The 19,511-nt window shown below is 38.9% G+C and overlaps 1 protein-coding gene across 5 annotated transcripts in view; it reads right to left on the reverse strand.

Moving 5' to 3' along the window:
• Positions 1 to 19,511, reverse strand: part of dab1a (DAB adaptor protein 1a) — a 156,852-nt gene that overhangs the window by 73,949 nt on the left and 63,392 nt on the right. The window contains exon 1 of one of the 5 annotated variants that reach the window (XM_060866672.1): positions 9,885 to 9,934. The exons of the other annotated variants lie outside the window; for them this stretch is intronic. Coding sequence (XP_060722655.1) covers positions 9,885 to 9,894 — 10 coding nt within the window. The 5' untranslated portion in view covers positions 9,895 to 9,934. Of the gene's footprint in view, positions 1 to 9,884; positions 9,935 to 19,511 lie in introns of those variants that run through there. 5 annotated transcript variants of the gene reach the window in all.

Genomic DNA, 19,511 nt, shown 5'->3' on the forward strand with positions numbered 1-19,511 from the left:
CATGTACACACACACACACACACTAACACAAGTAAATGATTGGGGCATCGGTGTTTCATAAAGAATCACCAATTCATTTCAGCTCACACTGTGTAGAACATTGTTAGAATGTGTTTTAATAAGCGATACCCAGCCTGTCTGTGCACACGTTCCCATCACGAAACTTTAGAATACAGATATTTGCTTGAAAGGAGACCAGAAGCACCGCCAGCATGAACCCAAGAGCCTGCTTTTATTTCATTATTTCCTACCTTGTTCTCAGAGAAGCCATCTGAAGCTAAATTATCAATGGTGAAAGCACAACAGGACAGCACTTCATTATTTTAGGCTCATGCTGCTCACACACATAGTCAAACAAGCTTCTGGTGATCATTATAGAAGCAGCTATGGATGTACCTGCAGCATGGTTTTTGTTTTAGTATTAGCAGGTTTTCTCCTCAGTCCTGGTATGTGCTATGCTATGCTAGCTCACTGGTTTTAATAGCATGCTGTCAGAGAGTCCGTGTCTCTGGTACAGAGTCGATCGATGGTTTGCGGTGCTTCTATGAATACTCAACCAAGTGTAACACAGAACAAGAAAAGGCATCTCTGTTCTCATTTAAGGACTTAACCAGGTTCCTCTTACTGTTTTTCACTCCTTCTTTCTCTTTATTCTACACCCTGTTATTTAGGCACAGCATTATATAATTTTCAAATAAGTTTATATTTTTGCAACTATATGACAAACATTTATGACAATCTCTCTCCTTCTCTTTATTTACATAAATATATTCAGATATTTCACTCCTCTCACAACTGCCGCTCGGGTAACAGCGCCATTTCACCACCAGTGATGTGGAAAGCACACTGTTCAGGGAGGAATGGCAGATACAGTATGTGGCAAAAAGCAAGTTCCCAATATGAGCTGCAGGAAGAACTTCTAATTCTCCAGGAAAAACTGGGAGAGTATCATGGGGTGCTGCAAATTCAGGGAAGATTTTTAGTTTATTAGTGACAAAAATCACCACTGCGAAGGTTTGTTTTCAAGGGCCTGTGAAAGAAAGCAAAGACGACGCTTGCTGAACCTGATGTGCCTACACACACTCTTGGGGTCCTTTCTGGTTTGTCTGTGTACAGCCCTCTGTAGTTGCCAGTCGCTACAATATCCATATTTATACACCGATCAGCCATAAGCTTAGAACCACCTACCTATTATGGTGTAGGTTGCCCTTGTACAACCAAACTAGCTCTGCCCCATCAAGGTGTGGATTCCACATGACCTCTGAAGGTCTGTTGTGGTATCTGGCACCAAGATGTTTAAGTCCTGTACACCACATCCCACAGTTGCTTGGAGGCCAAGTCAACACCTCTGTCATGGTCCTCAAAGCATTCCTGTATTTTTTTTTTTTTTTGCAGACTGGTCTGAAGGCTATAAAAACTAAAATAATAACTCTGTACAACTGAAGTGAGCAGAAAAACATTCTACTCAACATCTGATGATTAGGTAGATGATTTATAACAGAAAAAAGAGGAATCTGAGATTGCAATGTGCCCAGACATATCATAAGCAGGTGATTTTTTTTCCTCTCTATCACACTTGGAACATTGACTCGCTTCATCTATTTTTGTGTGAACACAATTCACACCATCTTGAGCTTATGTTAATGCCCATTCTCATTGCTACTGCTCTTGAGCTCTTGCACTCTTTTTTAAATTCCAGAAATGATATCACTATACTTTGGTAGTATGATGATGCTGAAGTACTACATATGCTGAAGATTTCAGAAGAGTTTGCTCTAGAAAGTTGAGAGAGTGAGAGAGAGAGAGAGAGAGAGAGAGAGAGAGAGAGAAAGAGAGAGAGAGTCCTAGCATACTAAATGTGGTGCGATTCAATGTGTGTGTGTTTGTGTGTAGGAGAGACAAGAGAGAGAGAGACAACATGGGCCAAAGGGAACATAAACAATTTTCGTTACTAGGACCAAACAATAGCTTCTGGCCTGTAGGGATGTTTTTACAACTCAAATCAATTGAGAAGGACCTAATACATAGTGGCAAAGTGTGTGTGTGCGTGTGTGTGTGTGTGTAAGCAGTTATTTGTTTTTTTAAGACTTGTTTGATTCATGCCCTCCTGGGTATATCTGGCTCTTAAAAAGCTGCAACCTCAGGTGGTATGTGTTCAGCATTTATAGCTTCATAACAGTTGTTGCATTTGCATAAGTAGAATTTTTTTTTGCCCTGGATTGATTCATTGGAGACATAATCCAGCAGAGACAATGCCACACTGTGCCAGATCTAGACAAAGAAATGTATACAAAGACGCCCACATCTTGATTCATAAGCCTTACATATTGCGTTATGTAGGCTGGCACAATGAGTAGCTTTAGCATGAAAGTTCTGATCTGTTTAAGCAGAATTAACATATGAGGATATCAGAGAGCTGGAAAATAAACGATTAAACCACTGCTGCATTACTGAAGTTAGAGAAGAAGAAAGGATTAATTAATCCAGCAGCATTGTGGGGGATGTAACAAAGAGGTTTGACCTCAAACGCCCGTGTTTGGATGAGCTTGAAGCTTGTTATATGTTAAGGATAGCACTTTCACCTTGCACCTCTGGGGGATTGTGGGTTCGATTCCAGCCTCTAACCTGAGTGGGCGGAGTTAAAATATTTTCCGATGGGTTTTCTCCTGGTACTCCAATTTCATCCTCAGTCCAAAGACATGCCTTGTTGGCTGATTGGCTTTGTAGACTGTCCATAGTGTGTGGGTGTGTGTATGTGTGTGTGATTGTGGGCTGTGATATGTTGGCACCCCGTCCACAGTGTCCCCTGCCTTGTGGCCCGAGTCCCTTGTTGTAGACTCCAGCTTCATGCATCCTTGTGTAGGTTTCTGCCGCTCTTCACTAAATGCTCACTCTCACTCATTTTCTACCGCTTATCCAAACTACCTCGGGTCACGGGGAGCCTGTGCCTATCTCAGGCGTCATCGGGCATCAAGGCAGGATACACCCTGGACGGAGTGCCAACCCATCGCAGGACACACACACACACACTCTCATTCACTCACACAATCACACACTATGGACAATGTTCCAGAGATGCCAATCAACCTACCATGCATGTCTTTGGACCGGGGGAGGAAACCGGAGTACACGGAGGAAACCCCCGAGGCACGGGGAGAACATGCAAACTCCACACACACAAGGTAGAGACGGGACTCGAACCCCCAACCCTGGAGGTGTGAGGCGAACGTGCTAACCACTAAGCCACCGTGCCCCCCTACACTAAATGCTAAATAAGTAAATTAAAAATTAAATAATCTGTATGCTATCTCCTTCCCGTCTGCTCTCCAAACCATCACTTTGCCCACTGGAAAAAAAAAGAAACATTGAAGCATGAATACAAAGCCAGGAATATAACTAACAAATGATTACAGCATGAAAGAGTCCAGCTCCCTAACACATTTCAAGAAGGTAATCAGTAGTTATTCAAAAATCTAGCAGCTTTAACAGGCCTGTGGGTGTCAGAGTTTGAAATGCTTTTCACTCAGTTCTCCTGACAGCTGCTAGGCACCGCTAGTTAAAAAAAAATCTCTGGAGAGCCATTCAAACAGCATGTGGTAAAAATCAATGGCAGGTTGTTCAGGCTTACAGGTATGACTAGCATCCACAGACTGACCTTTATTTGCTACACATAAGCGTATGTGCCAGTCAAGGCGCTTTGGACCTAAACATAGTTTCCCTGAACAGTTAGCCTTCTAAATAAGAACTCACAGTATTTATTTGACAATGTGGAGGTTTAAAAGTCGGGTTAGAATCGATGCTGTGCTGAATTTCTTCACTGGTAATACTGAGGCGGAACATACTGTATAACAGCAGGTGGATTTCTACAGTAGGCAAGAATGAAAGATCAAAAAGATACTAAATTAGTAATAAGCATTTCCAATTGAAAACTGAAACTGATCTTTGCGTCCCTCTGCTCTAGTGACAACTCACAAGCTTGTGTAGAGTATTTTATGTGACCTTTCGGAGGACAAAGTCCTGCTAAACGACAAGGTTAGCATAATGATGATGACGCGTCTGGTTGCCCCTTTAGGACAGAATGCTTAGTCATTTGAAGCTTGACATGGGAAGATATATGCCCATGGGTTATCGAATAAAAAGTACACAATACACACACACTTTAACTGGAGAGACGCTGAGTACAGACACTTGTGAGTGGTCTACAGGGTGGGGAAAATTTAAGGCTAATGCAGACATACAGCAGACAGACAGAGGGATAAAATGTTCAAGAGGTTGTGTTCTGAATAATCTGACAACCCTTTCTACGAGAAATCTCAGACTTCCAGGCAAAACATACTGACAGGCTTTGACAGCAAACCACCCCCCCCCCCCCACCCACCCCAAAAAAAAAAAAAAAAAAAAGACATCCTGTGTACGACAACCCTTTTAGCATAGCGTCACAGCATCATAGCGTCAGCTGCTGTTAGCTTCGTGACAGGAGCGCCGTCTCAATTCAGACTGAAAATGTCAAATGGATCATGCGCTTTGACAAAATGGTGAACGTCACTGGTTTTGCAAATCACTTAAGTGTTAGAAGTTTGGCTTCTTGATAGCTGTAACGTTTCCTCAGTGTGAGGTCTGTTTTGCATGCGCTCCTGTCAGCGCAGATAACGACATAACATGATAGACAAGTTTGTTTTTCTGAAGTCAGTAGTGAGCGAGTGTACCAGCAGATACATGTTGTGTAGATGTGTTGATTCTTTTCCAAACACAAACAACACAATCTCTAGTGTTTAATTTCATTATGCAGAAATTTTGAACAATTTTGAAACACAGGAACATTTAAAATTCACGTATCAGATCAGTGCTTATAGCCGTGCAGGACTACAGTACATCACCCATTAGCCACTGCACAACTTCACGTGTTCACGTCATCCAGCACCCAGTCACATGATCATAAACACCTCAACCAGGTTCGTGCTACTATTCAAGTCATATTTGTACAGCATTTTATGTCTAGCATCTGTTACGTACAATGAGCGTTGTTGTGTTTGGTCCTATCTACATTATGGTTATACTGATTCCACACTGGGGGCACGGTGGCTTAGTGGTTAGCACGTTCGCCTCACACCTCCAGGGTTGGGGGTTCGATTCCCGCCTCCGCCTTGTGTGTGTGTGGAGTTTGCATGTTCTCCCCGTGCCTCGGGGGTTTCCTCCGGGTACTCCGGTTTCCTCCCCCAGTCCAAAGACATGCATGGTAGGTTGATTGGCATCTCTGGAAAATTGTCCGTAGTGTGTGAGTGAATGAGAGTGTGTGTGTGTGTGCCCTGTGATGGGTTGGCACTCCGTCCAGGGTGTATCCTGCCTTGATGTCCGATGACGCCTGAGATAGGCACAGGCTCCCCGTGACCCGAGGTAGTTCGGATAAGTGGTAGAAAATGAGTGAGTGAGTGAGAGTGATTCCACACTTACTCTAGTTTTGATCCATGACATCATCGATAACATGAGGTCAGCCGTATCATTTATGTTATGAAAATGACAAAATCTTTGCTCTCTGTTTTCTTTCGCTTTCTTTAAGTTAATAAGGCAAATATTTATTTTTAAGATAATCTCTTCATCTTGGCATCATAGCATTTTGTCAGACACCTTAATCCAGAGCGTCTTATATTCATACAACTGAGCAGCTGAGAGTTAAGAGCCTTGTCCAAAGGTTCAGCAGTGCCAGTGATTGTGGATCAGAACCTTTGTCTCAGTAGACCAACACCTTATCCACTGATCTACCACATCCACATACATTGCCACCAAAGCTCTCGGGTAAAAAAAAAGCTACAAAGAGGAATCAGTATTGAGAGAACAATAAAGTTAACAGCGGAGATGTTTGTATTTCTATTTTGTTATTAAGACATATGTCTTGAACTGCTAAAATTACCAGAATGAGCATCTTTATATTAATATGATTTATATAGTTAGTAAAAAATAAATCTATCAATGTCAAGAAGTTCCATGGAGCAATTTTAGCAGAAAACAGCCCTTTTTTTGCTTGATGGAAAGAATTCCATCGCCAGATTTGCAGCTTAAACAATAAAAATACAAAAAAATCTAGCTTGTACAGTACACATAATCTTTTTAGTAAACTCCAGGCTTATGACTAATGTCCACTTGTCCTGCTGTTTCAGTACAATTCTAAAGCACATCTTCCCATTCAGTTTATTGGCACAAACACAAGCACTGATACTCATGATGCCAGTCCCGAACAGCCGAAAAGCCTTTCATCTTTAAGTACACTCAAAAGTGTGTAGTAGTAGTAGGTTCTCTCAGCAGCCGCTGCTAACACTGGGGTCAGAATGAACTCATCATTTCTGTCCCCTGAGTGCTATTCCCATAATCCTCTCTGTCCTGCTGCCTGCACCTGCCGCCAACTCATCTCCTGAGCTGTGGGGCTAACATATTGGCAAATTAGGTTGTTACACCTGCCAAGAGTTTTACACACACACACACACACACATACGCATGCGCGCACACACACACACACACACACCTATACCTACTTCAGAGAAAAGCACAGCTAGTTACAAATAATCCTGCTACGAACTTGAACAAATCTAAATATCTACAATTAAAAAAAAGATCTGTGCTATGAGACTTTGCACCCATCAGTCATATAAACATTTCTCTTTGTCAGTCCTGAAGATTGTCTTCAATGCACAGCTTCATGTTTTTACTGATACAATAAATCAACACTTGTCAGCTTTAATAATGACTGAGTGAAGTGCTGTGCAGTGTGAGAATGACAAAGCATATAAACCTTGCATGCCTCAGAAGCATATATACATATACATATAAAAGGTAACACTACAGCATGCAAAGACATCCTACACAATCCTTTACAATTGTGTGCTTCCATTTCTGTGGTATCAGTTTGGTCATGTGGATCATGTGGGAGTACAATATGATCAGGTTTTTGGTTATAAATGTTTCTCCTTGTAGTAAAAAAAGGATGAGTTAATATTGCTTACTCTAACTGTTTACCATGCAAAAAAAAAAAAAACCAGTATAAAGAGTTGCTATCATCGTTTTTCAGGAAGCTTCTTTTTTCAGGATAATGACAGAAAGATCCTATCCACGTGGCACATGTTTTATGTCGAGTGCCCTTCATGATGCAACCATTTTATATGGGCTTGGGGCTGTCACTATGAGTTAACCCCTCAGTGGTTGGGTTGCCATGGAATCAAACCTGGGGCACTGCTGTAAGTATGCAGATGTGATTTAGGGACATGACCAAGCATCAACAGATGAAGAAGTAGGTAACACAAGATGATTCTCGTTTGTCTTATTACTGCTTACATTTTTGTATTTTAAAGCCTTGATTTACCAAATTCCCAAATTCAGTCAATCCTGGTGTGAAACAGGGAATACCAGGTGTGAGGTAAAAATACATGCCGTGCACATACATATACACACACACACACACACACACACACACACACAGAACATTTACCCCTGAACTTGAATTTGGTAAAAAAGCTATGAGCTAGTGACGGCCCTTTTTCTGTTAGCTTGTCTGCTGACATTCCTCCTTCCCCCAGTTCTTCTTCTGCACAGATCTACACTAAAGCATGTATTCTAAAAGATTCTAAGAATCATCTGAGTGAGCTCCTAACTTAGATTAAAAATTCCTAACTAGGAATCTTATCTGAATAGTGATTCAGGACCAATCTCAGAGTTTCTCTGAGCAAGACAAATACAAACACTTTTATTTAAGAGAGGAGGCAGGGCTAAACCCGTTACTAGGTATTTTTTTGAAGACTGTGATTGGTTGTCGAATTAAAAAAATAATAATTAAAAAAATAAATTTCTGGGGTTCTGCTTTATGTGATGGCCTGCTATCCAAGATGACAAGTTTTCAAGCTAGAATGTGTCTGTGAATTCACGTCCATCAACTGGACACCTTTATGTTTGGATTATAATCCATTTTAATGGCAGGTGCGTAATTACCAGAGGCTAAAAAAATTTAAATTACACTCTTTTGTTGTGCCTATGTTCAGCATTTCTTTGTCACACTCCACAGTGGTCCTTAATGACTAAAAGTAGACACCAGGAATCTTAAAGAAATTGTAGATTTTCATAAGTATTTCTATTGTTATCTAGCCAAAGTGTTTGCTCATAACCCGCTGAAATTTGTACTACTAAAATTCTGTGTAAGATGTGAAAACATCTCAGAGGTAAAAACATGTCACAGTGAAAGCCAACAGTGTCCTGACTCGATTTCTTTCATATGTGCAGCCACAAAATAATTCATTTGTACATAGTCATTGAAAAGGTCTGATGAGTTGATTTGGAATGCCGGTGTACTGGCAAAAAAATATGGAATATGGGAATATGAATATGATTGGGATTTGATTGCTAGCAATCTACTAGTGCTGCTCAACTGGTCCCATCATCTCTCAGGGTAAGATGTAAGTATACATCAAGACTCTTTTCTGTTTTGATACTGAAGTGTTGGAATGAACTTCCACGCCGAGCAAAGACCTTCCTTTTCCTGAAACACTTAAACCTAGCGCTTATTTTCCCTGTTTGTTTTATGTGTAAATTTAAAAAATAAATAAATAAATAAAAAATGAACAGTTTTAGGTTGTGTCTGTAACCTAGTGAACCAGTGTTAATGTATTCATTGATAGAGACTTCAAAGCACTTTTGTATGTCTCTCTGGATAAAGGCATCTGCTAAATGCTGTCAATGTAAATATGATAAAAACCAAGCAGTTCAAACTAAACTTTCATCCAGTTCAAAGTTGATTTTTCACACAAACGAAACCTTACTGCTGTCTTAATTTACAAATTAACACACTAACCACCACCTGATGCCGTTCATGTCAACTTTCCCCTCACAGTTAATGTCTACAGTCTCTAAAGAGCAATGAAGAGAGAGTGATGTTTGGTAAACAGACTCAGGTAACAGGCAGACGCGACCCAGACGGATGCAACAGCACACAATCCGGTGTGTAAGCAATCAATATGAAGAGAACAGGTGGCATCCGAGGGGTCTGATGATGGGAACAGCACTATAAGGGGCTGAGAAAACGGCTTTACAAATTGATTTAGAAAAGGTGTTGAAGAAGCGTTAACAAATACAGCGTGTGACACCTAGGCTTGCAGAATAACACGTTGCCGTATGGACGTGTTAGTGCTGCCAGAACGAATATTACTTGTTGAATATCACTTCCATAATAGCATTTTTATATTTATTAGCTATTTCTCTCTTTTTTTTTTTTTTTTGGATTCCATGTCCTATCGAGCTGCTAACGTACTTTTGAAATACACAATTATGAAACATTTTGCACAAATTGTCTTTTTTTATTTTATATTCTAAATTTCAGATTATGAAGAGCCAGGATTAAAAGTCGGTATGCGCTGAGAGAGCTTGCTGCAGTCTCCCATGGGAAGAAAGCGTGAATGACGTACAGTATACAGGGGTTGACCTGGCTGATATGGGCAGGGCGGAGCCTGGTCGAAGGTCGACCCGTCTGTCAAAAACAGACGTGGTGTCATAAGAGCTTCCGTAGTTGGTCACGCCCAAAGAGATTCCCATAGTGAAACACCGAGCGAAGTTAGAAAAAGAACCTAGGATTCTGTTTAGAGAGTTTACCATCACTCAAGGAACTATTTCAAGCGTGAAAATCCCTAAAGGCTTAAGAACAAAGTAGACTTTTTTTTTGGTTGCAAGGATTCAACCCACTATATTAACTCTCAGTAGAACTCATTTTTTAAACCCACTTTTCCTCAAGTGCTGTTAGATTGAATAGGAAAATCTAATGAACAGCATTTTTAAGTTTTTTTTATCTTCTACTTGTAAATAAATTTCAAAAGATTATCTCATTTCTCTTTTTAACATACACACAATCTCACATTTCATCATTATGGAGTCGATTCAGGACACATAATCCTGTCCATTTCAGTTCCCAGGGTCTAAGAGAGCAAAATGGAAAATTTGTAGAGGAAATCTGCATTGAAGAGGCTTCAAGAGCGGCTGAAGATGGTGAAAATATTCCATGAAGAGTGTAAGAAATTAAAAAAAACAATATTAGACATAAAAGGACAAAAGTAAAAAAGAAAAAAAAAAAACTTTAAATAATCATAGTAAATTAAACTGATATTTAAGCTTTCTCTAGCTTTCTCCTCTTTGATTTACAAAGATTTACTTAGCACCAAACCTTAGCACATGGAGGGAAAAAAGGAGGAAAGAGAACCAAAGGGAGGAAAAGTAAAGCAGAGGAAATGCTCACCTTTCCTGTCTTAAGGAGGACAGATGGCGCCAGATGGGGTAATGAATGAGTCAGCAGGCTGTGTGTGGGCTTATGTTTGTGTATGCGTTTGTGTGTGTGAGAGAGGATTGACCTCCTGTGTTCATTCCTTGTCTCCTAAGGACAATCTTCTGACTAAATGTGCTGAAATGGTTGCAGGATATTAGCACAGCCAGGACGGATCTGTGACTTCCAAAGTCTATCAGAAGGAGCCCACAGGCGGTCGGCCTCGAGACGGAAAAGGCCGCAACCCATCATCCTCTCTGCCAGCAAGAGTGGAGTCACCCAGCGAGAAGAATCTAAAGCCTGATGAATGTTACAACAACAAGAGAGAAGCTATGCACTGATGCACCGATGCACACAGCCAGAAGAAACACTGTCTGAAATGTGTGTGTTGCACTGGTATTCCATACAACATGTATTCTTCCCTAACACCTGGCATTCCCAGATCCACAACATGAATGACTGAATTTGGGAATTTGGTAAATAAAATAAATAAATAAATAAATAAATAATGCGGTATAAAGACACAGTTCATGTCATCCTCAAAACTCACTCAAAGCACCAATACAAGCTCAAAATAAGCGTGTTTGACCGTACAGCAACACTCAGAAAGCACACACTGTAACTCATAACACACGGAGCTAAAAACACTAAGAGCACAGAGAGCATTACAGAAAAGTTTCAATAAGTTTTCACAGAAATCAGTATTTCATAATAGAATAAGAATAAAAGTCAATAGTATTTCTATATATTTCTGAAGAAATATATCACTCTCCCTCTTTCGGTCACCTTTCCTTCCTCACCGACCCTCCTGTCTTCCTTCACCCATGTTTCCAAACTGAATTATTCTGAAGTCCCTTTTATTGAAAAATGGTAACTATAAACAAGACACAGAGTGAACTTTCAGTTAAACTTTAATTATATGTGTTGGGGATGATTAGGATTTTGTTTTATTGTAAATATTCTACTAAGATTTCTATATACTGTATTTTAGTCCAGTTACTGCATGAAACATGTGAGCATGCAGTTGAAAAATGTGCTGCAGATATTTAGCTTTGCTCAGGTGCTGGAGTTTGACTCATAAGTTCATGAATTTTGGATAATGTGCTCACTGAATGTATTTTGTGTGAAAGCAGTGAAAAATGATTCAGTTTGTTCTGCAAAGATGTCTGTTTCATTTACTGTGTGAAGAGTTCTGCCAATGTGGCTTAACAACGCATGTTAACAATAAAAATACAGCTGTAATGATTTGATGATCATTATTTATATTTGCATGTTCTGTTGTCTAAACTTACGGTGCTACTTTGGCTTCCGTGTTTCATATGTTTTTTGTGTACATCACATGTGTGTGCTACTTTTGTCTTGTCATGGGTGGTTACATTTACATTTCTGGCATTTAGCCAGAAAGACACCATTATCCAGAGTGACTTACATTTTTCCTTTAATACATTTGAGCAATTGAGGGTTAACGGCCTTGCTCAGGGGCCCAATGGCAGCTTGGTGGACCTGGTACTTGAACTCATGACCTTCCGATCAATAGTCCAACATCTTAACCACGAGGCTACCACATGGTTACCCTACCATATCTTAAACTGTTTCATTTATTTGCAATCTGCCATTTGATTACCATATCTGTTTAAACACTCATCCGTCTTTGGTTGCAGTTTCTTGAGTGTTACCAAATTATTTCTATTACTTCTTCTGTTTTCTTGTTTTTTTCTTCTGCCTATCCTTTGATACTCTGTTCGTAAATCATTTGACACACTGCCTGACCCTGGACTTCGAGGTTGCTTAGGTTTCAGAGTTACCGTCTGTCTCTACCTAAAAAAACTGAACATTGCTGAACATGCCTACCTGAACAAACCTCTTAATGCACACAATAGCTTCACCAGCATTGTATCCTGGAGCAGTGAAACACACTCAGAGTGCACAACATTGTATGCGCATTAGATGTCTGGATGCAGCTGGCTGTGGAACCTGGTGATCTCCTGACCTCAAATGTCTGTAAGTCCATTGTGGCATATATGTATGTCACTGGAGCAGGGACTTGAGTGTTGCATCCCCAGTCAGCTGTCTAGCTCTCTAAATTTGGAACCCTATGGTTTGCATCTGTTTACATAACAGTGACCAGCTCTGTTGTCTGTATTAGGTGGAATCAATAAACTAGCTGTTCTGTTTCTTCAGAAATGCATCAAGCCATAGTGGGGGAAACAGGGGGCATTATGACGAGGGCATATGTGTTGTGACTTCTTCTCCTCTCTGTCCTTTTTCTTTTCTACAAACCACAGGAGTCCCTCATCCAAAGCTCATCAGTCAGGAACTAGCAATGCAATGCAAAGCTAGCTGTGAAACAATCCTCTCTTCTCTCTCTCTCTCTCTCTCTCTCTCTCTCTCTCTCTCTCTCTCTCTCTCTCTCCCACACAAACCTACAGCCTGCACTCTTGACATGCTGACTGGCAGATGATGAATGAATTGGCGAGTTGCTCCTTTCTCTTCCACCTGCACAATTAATTAGGCTCACTGGCTCTACTTGCCAAGAGCTTCTCTCTTTTACACAGTCATATACACATACACACATGTTTGTATTACTATTCTAGCAAGGACCTTCTATTTGTATAATTATTATTAATGCTGTTAATGAATGCTTTTCCTACACCTCAATCAAACCTTTACTGTACATGAACCTCAGTGCCTGTTTTAAATAAACGTACACTGTTTACAGTATACTGCATGGAAATGAGCCAAATATCCACACAAGCTCCAACTGTCTGGTTTTCATTCGGTCCCCACAAAGATAGAGGAAAACGAAAACACACACACACACACACACACACGCACACACACACAAACTCCTATACACTTTTTTTTGTGCTACTGTAGATGCCCGAAAAAAAACTCTTCAGTTTTCTCTATTTGACAGAAATTGAGGAGCCTCAGGACAAGACTAGAGCAGAGTTGTAAGAAAAAAATAATTATAAATATTGAATAGCATGAGGGAGGGAGGGAGGGAGGGAGGGACAGAAGGAGGTGCTGGATTGGCAGACATATTTTAATTACAAGACAATTCATTTGACAAATGGAGGGGAACAGTGGCTATGCTGCAACATTTTTACATTTATGGCATTCGGGCAGATGTTCTTATCCAGAGCAACGTACAAACATGCTTTGAACACTGGTTCACTAGGTTAAAGTCTTAGCTTCCATCAACCCAAAACCTAATTCTTCACCCGTCGTTCAAGCCAGTGGCTCGACTATTTGGTTATCTTGGGGAAGTTCATTCCACCATCTTGGTACCAGAACAGAAGAGTCTTCCTATATAGAGGAGTGACAAGAGCTTTGAGGTTAGAGAGTGCTGGTCTATTGTTGGCTTTGTAGGCAAGCATCAGTATTTTGAATATAACGTGTGCAGTTACCGGAATCCAGTGGAGGGAGCGCAGGAGTGAGGTGGTGTGCAAGAACTTAGGCAAGTTAAAAAAAGTTTGGATCATTTGCAGAAGACGAATTGCGTTCATAGGTAGACCTGCCTGCAGTGAGAGGTAGTAGTCCAATCTCGAAATGACAAGACACTAAAGCACAAGCACCTTGTGTGGATAAAAATGGCCGAGTCCTACTGATGTTGTAGATAAGAAATTGGTATGAGCCTGTCACATTAGCAACATGAGTAGAAAAGGACGATTGATTGTTAATGGTTAGAAGGTGAGATCAGATCATTGTGTAGGGACTTTGCAAGATCCTGACCTGGAGATAAATTACCTGAGATGACCAGCAGTTCAGTTTTATAGGGTTTGAACTTCACCTGATTAGTCGTCATCCATGATGATCTGCCCCCAGACTTGCCGAGATCCGAACAGAAGCTGTGGTATACAGTATGATGGAGGGAAGGAGAATGCACGCATGTGCTACAAGACAGTGTCTGATCCATTAGCAGAACACTGTACATCAAACTCTCTCCTCTACAAAATAACACTCTACATAGATTAAATGAAAACAGCTTTTGCTGGAGTATCAGTGGGTCTGTCGTCTCGTTTTGTCTAGAATGTTCAAATCAGAACTGAATGATAATAAATGACTCCATTGTGAAGGGTGAATTCATATTATCTGAAGTTTGTTCCAAGATTTTTACCTTTTCTGCCGCAGTCGGAAAGATTTTTACCTTTTCGTCAATGTGCACATAAGTATAAAATAAATCAGTATAAACAAGATTTTTTGTTTTAAAGCAGTTTGGCTCTTTTTTTTTTTTTTTTTTAAAAATCTGTCAATTTCTCTCTCTGTCTCATTTTCCCCCTTTACTTAAATGTCCACCGCTCCAGATCTCCATCTCACGCCTTAGTTTTTTGTCCCCCCTTTTGTGGTGCTGCTCTTCTGAATACCGTGAGCTTAATGAAGGATTGCAGTTGTGCTGCTGCTCTAATCAAGGCACCAATTACTGTGCACATGTTCCCTTAGCTGGGTAAACACAATTACAGCTATCTGATTAGCCTGCCACCAAACAAACCCATCACACACACACACACACACACACACACACACACACACACACACACACACACCTGAATTCATGGACGGGATAACAGTAGACCACATAATTTGTCTGTAAATCAGAAAGCCATTTCACTGTAAAATGATTAATAATGACAGGGCTGGCATCGCTCACTGTGTCAGCTTCGGAGCAGGACAGCTGGCTGAGAGACTGATCGATGGCTTGACTGATGAGTGACATTGATTTCAGAATCTAAGCAGATTGCAGGTGGCTACTAAGCTCGGCTTAATGATACTGAGCTCTATGTGTCACTAATGCCTACGACAAATCTGTTTTCCAAAGTATTGAGCTGTCACATTGTGACTACTTGTAATATAATGCAGAGGTGGTTAAACCTCGGGACTTTATTTCGACACATTTAATTAACAGAATGTCTGAATTCATACATGGAGGTTAGATCGTAATCTGAAAAGGTTTGTAACTTTCATGTAAAATGGCAGGCGGAGGTCAATACGGTTTCCAGACACGTGGTCTTTACATGTTGTCTTTGAGGACAAAGACCTCTTCGTCAATACACTATAGTCAGACTGTATATTTATAAATCACACCCTCCAGTGTCACCCAAATGAGGATGATGTTCCGTTTTGAATCTGGTCCTTCTCAATGTTTCTTCCTCTTTCTGTACTTCTAATAGAGTTATTACTTGCCACAGTCTCCTCAGTCACCTCAGGCTTGTTCATTAGGGATAAATACATACACATTTAATATCTAATATTACTCTTGAACTGGTATATTATAATAATCTTTGTATAATATTAAACTTTCTGTACGTATTATGTTTTTTTTATATCCTGTAAAGCTGCTTTGAGACAATGTCCATTGTTAAAAGTGCTATACAAATAAAATTCTTCACTTTCAGCTTCATTCAGTCAAACTAACAAATTCCTCTTCCTCTTTCGGCTGCTTTCTGTTCAGGGTTGCCACAGCGGATCATGTGGTCCGCATATTAGATTTGGCACAGGTTTATGCCAGGTGCCCTTCCTGACGCAACCCTCCCATATATCCTTCCTTCCCGGGAATCAAACTCGGGCTGCGTCAATGAGAGCTCGGGATGCTGTGGCTCATTCAGTCAAACTGACAAAATAATTGAAAAAATAGTGTGATATGCAACTGGATGATGAGTAAATGAAAATGATGCTCTCTGTCTGTTTAAATGTTTTCATGCTTCATTCCAGTCGGTTAAATGGCTAAACCTTTGTTTTGAAATAATTCTCGGTTGGACTTTGCCATGGTAAACCTTGCACATGGTCAAAGTGTGACATTTTACACATCAGTTATGAAAACTCAACCGAATTCAATGTCTTGGATTTTAAAATGTGGTTACATGCTTAGAATGAAACCTGCATGAAATCATGTTTAGATTGTTTTCTTAAAATGTATGTAGGCTTTCTCAAATTAGAGACATTAGAAGAAGAAGACATTGGAAGAAAAAACCAAATCTGATTATTTTTTTTCCCCAGAATTCTGCCACAAAGAAATCCATGATCAGCAAAAAATGTTTTTTAAGTGCTCACAAGAATTTACTCAGAGCATTTCATCTATCCAGTTATTTCCTACACAGGGAATCTGTTCATAAGCATAGAAAATTTAGAGCAGTTAAGTCAATTTGCTGGCTGAACGAAAGCCAGTGTCCTGGTAAAAAGGGCTACCTTGGTGTTAAAGTGACCAAAGCTTCCAGAAGGCAACGGTGATGGTGCAGGTGGTTGAATATAAACTAGGTTTGAGTCAAAGTGACGTCAAGCAGGTGGTCATACTCGGCGACACATATATTAAGATATGAAGGATAAACAATGCTAAAACTTCACAGTTTAAGTGTGTTTGTGCCTGGGTAATTCTCTAAGCCAAAGTTCAATCTATGAGTCTCAAAAATAATGAGTCTTGTTTGGAAAGGATTTTGAAAACTCTTTTTTTTTTTTGCTTTCAAAAATCAGAACACATGGTGATTCAACTGCTTTTAAACTGAAACAACACATCGATATATAGTGGACTATAACAAACAACATCTATATCAATTTGAAGAAGTAGTTTCCATCTGTTGTTTTGCCATTGAAAGGAAAGGACAAATAGAAATGACTAGATAATGAACTGATCTGGACGGTGTGATTGATTCAGTGATGACATTTAATTTCTATTAGGCTGCGATAAATACAGACATGGCCGTTTGTGACGAATAACAAACATGCACGTTACTGCATCAGGCACACGATGCTGTATGCTGTTATTTGAGAAGCTCCTATAACAGATACCAGCGGTTACTATGGAGACGTCAAGCTGCCAAAGTGGACAAAATAAATGATATGTTAGACGTGACATCAACCGGGTGAGAGAAAGCTTTCACAGAGAAAATGACCACTCAAAACACACACAAACAATATTGTATACACATTAAAGAAATAAGAAAATGCCCTGGGCTGCTCTTTATGCTGACATTCAGAATCGCAGGAGTGAATAGTGCTATGTCTAGAGAGCATTACGGAAAACAAATAAAATGTCTGGAACTTATGACAAAGAAAGACAAAGACAAAATTCCTGCACTGCATACACATCTGCTCTCCTGTTGGATAAGTCAAAGGAAATCAATAACAGATGATTTAATGTCTTTTTCAGTTTTTTGCCTGCACGAAGAATGAAATAATATCACATTATATATATATATATATATATATATATATATATATATATATATATATATATATATATATATATACAGTATTATACAGTATATTTGATTATTTCCTGAAATCTTTGTTTCACGGATTTATTTCTAGAAAGATGCAGAATAATCTACACAACACCACAACTATTTCATATTCCAAAATAATCTTGTACTTGTATCATGATGATTCATGAAGTTTGAATACATTCAAGAGATTATTTACTTTATAGGATTCTTTTTTCAGTGGTGATTATGAGTTTTAGTCTATAATCAAATTGTTTGTACTTATTTCATTGTGTAATCTCAAACTAAAAACTGCTATCATAAAAACTGCTGCTGAAATGATCAAGACCTTCCCAGGACTCGTATTCACACAATATTCACAAAGAAAAAAACTTTCATTTACAGCATTTACCAGACGGAAACACCAGAAAACGCCAATGATCTTAACCACGAACATGCCCTGCCTTTTAACTCTTTTAACTTAAAACTATTTTTCTTATTACACCTCTATATCTATATAAAGTAATGATTTATGTTGTCACTATCTGCTGTCACTTAGAAGAGGGTTCCATCTTGTCTGTGTCGGCACTGGATCTAAAGATCAACTGGATTGGGATGTGGTAGCCTGGTGGTTAAGTTGTTGGACTACCGATCAGAAGGTTGTGAGTTTAAATGCCAAGTCCACCAAGCTGCCACTGCTGGGCCCCTGAGCAAGGCCCTTAACCCTCAATTGCTCAGTTGTATAAAAATGAGGTAAAATGTATAATTACTGGATAATTATGTATAATTACTGGATAATTGTGTATAATTACTGGATAAGTGTGGATAAGGATAATATTGTATATGGGCGTCTGCAAATGTCGTAACCGTAAAATTCATGGACTTTACTGAAAATAGCATGGAATATGTGAAAAGATTTTTTATGTAATTTTACATAAAAATATTGCATTTCTCAACCAACTTTCTCAACGTTATTTCTTCGCTTATAGTAACAAATTTAATCAAGTTTTTAATGACTAGATTGAATGATTTAGAGATTAATTGATTAAATGATTTAGAGTATTAATGTAAACTAGTTACACTGTGAAATCTCATGAGAATGCTGGTGCTGATGCTGGTGCTGAGGTGCTGATGGGAACTACACTATAACTACAGCATTAAAAGCATTTACATGGTTAAATAAGTTATAAGATAGGATTAAAAAACGGTAGAAATATGCAGTGATAATGTGGCATTTGCAACATAGCTTATTCTCAGCTCAGGAGTGACCTTGGCGTTTGAATTTATTCAGGGTTTTTAAAATTCAGGTTCAAATCATTGATAAACAAAAACTAATTGTGTTAATGTTACTTAGTTCAGTCTATAGCATCAGATTTAAGTTCAGATTTAAGCATCCGAATGAATTCAATTCAACAAGATTTTCCCTGTTTTTGATGTGTGTTAAATGTTTACAGTGGGCCATTTCTTGTACTAGTGTAAGAGTTCACTTTTTTTGCACTGTGACTGGACAAGAGTGTGCTTAAGCACAAGAACCATGTTGTATTAAGCACAAGAACCATCCTCTACAAAGTAGGATTTTTACAAAATAAAATTGCTGAGTCAAATTCAAGTTTTCTATACTTAACTATACTATTTGTATTATACTGTTTATATATATATATATATATATATATATATATATATATATATATATAGATAGATAGATAGATAGATAGATAGATAGATAGATAGATAGACATATATATGATAAAAAGTATAATACAAATAATTACAATCGAAATAAAAATACTTGTAGAAGCAACAGAAAAAAATATATAAAAATATTTTGAAAAACATATGTATATGAAGATGGATTGGTGGTAGAATGTCTACTGGGAATAAAGTACAATTTTGATTTTTTTTATTTATTTATTTATTTATTTATTTATTTTTACTTTTTATGATATGCCCTTTGTGAAAAGTATTATCCAAATAAAATAATAGTAAATTGTAAATGTGTGTGGTTGGTAAAATTAAAAATACTTTTCCAC

The sequence above is a fragment of the Tachysurus vachellii genome, chromosome 3 (assembly GCF_030014155.1).
Source record: "Tachysurus vachellii isolate PV-2020 chromosome 3, HZAU_Pvac_v1, whole genome shotgun sequence".
NCBI lineage: Eukaryota > Metazoa > Chordata > Actinopteri > Siluriformes > Bagridae > Tachysurus > Tachysurus vachellii.